This window comes from Aplysia californica, unplaced genomic scaffold (genome assembly GCF_000002075.1).
Source record: "Aplysia californica isolate F4 #8 unplaced genomic scaffold, AplCal3.0 scaffold00934, whole genome shotgun sequence".
Classification (NCBI taxonomy): domain Eukaryota; kingdom Metazoa; phylum Mollusca; class Gastropoda; order Aplysiida; family Aplysiidae; genus Aplysia; species Aplysia californica.
Window position 1 is genome coordinate 24,875 of NW_004798204.1, and position 911 is coordinate 25,785.

The following is a 911-nucleotide window of genomic DNA, read 5'->3' on the forward strand; positions in this document are numbered from 1 at the left end:
AGTCATGGGGAGGTGGAGGGATAAGCAAGGGCGGGCTGAGAAAAGGGTGTGCTGGGGGGAGGGAGGGGCGGAGGGTGTAAGGGTGGGAAGTTAAGGCATGAGGAGGAGGAGAAGAAGTAAAAGAAGAATAAAGGACAGGCCTGAGAAAGAAGGTATGTCATGAAGTACACAACACATTCATGGGCAAACAGACAGACATCATAATCAAATGCTTTCCCTTTGTCCTTCATTTCTATATATATTATCATTTGCTATGTCAAATCAATCATTGATCTAATAAGCTTTATGTTTTAGTGAGAGTTTTATGGCACTTGCAACACAGTTAGGTCGTATACTTGCCAAAGATATGAGGTGCTACATGAGAGTAACAAACACAAAAAAGGAGGAGAGATAAGGACAACAGATGTTTGATAGAACAGAAGGAGCAACAACACTAGAGCACCCGCCAACATTGATCTGATACACAGAACTTATACTCATTAGCAAATCCCGCTTACTTTGCCATAAACATTACATCAACAATAAAAACAACATTTTCTACTTACTGAAGTAAACTGAATGTTGATAGGGTCATCGAACTGAAGACTGTCTTGAAGGTCAGCTATCTCATTAATTTGGGACGGTGTGGCTAAATTTAGAACATTGTCGAAGCGCATGCAGCCAGGGTGCTTCTCCTCTGACATGGTCATAATGTACTTTAGATCCGGCAGTCTGGATAGATGGAGAAATATTCATAGTAAAAGTCTCTCTTTCTCTCTCTCTTTCTCTCTATCTCTCTCCCTCTCTCTTTCCCTCTTTCTATATATTGAAGGGGCAAGTGTGTCTGTGAGTGTGTGTGTATGTGTGTGCATGCATGCATGTGTAAGTGTGAGTATGTGTGTGTGTGTGTGTGTGTGTGTGTGTGTGTGTGT

At 41.8% G+C, this 911-nt stretch overlaps 1 protein-coding gene across 1 annotated transcript in view; it reads right to left on the reverse strand.

Moving 5' to 3' along the window:
- LOC101857068 (medium-chain acyl-CoA ligase ACSF2, mitochondrial) overlaps positions 1-911 on the reverse strand; it is a gene marked incomplete in the record, with an annotated part of 30,799 nt that overhangs the window by 14,090 nt on the left and 15,798 nt on the right. The window contains 1 exon segment of the mRNA XM_005110710.3: positions 546-711. Within this exon segment, the coding sequence (XP_005110767.2) occupies positions 546-711 (166 nt within the window).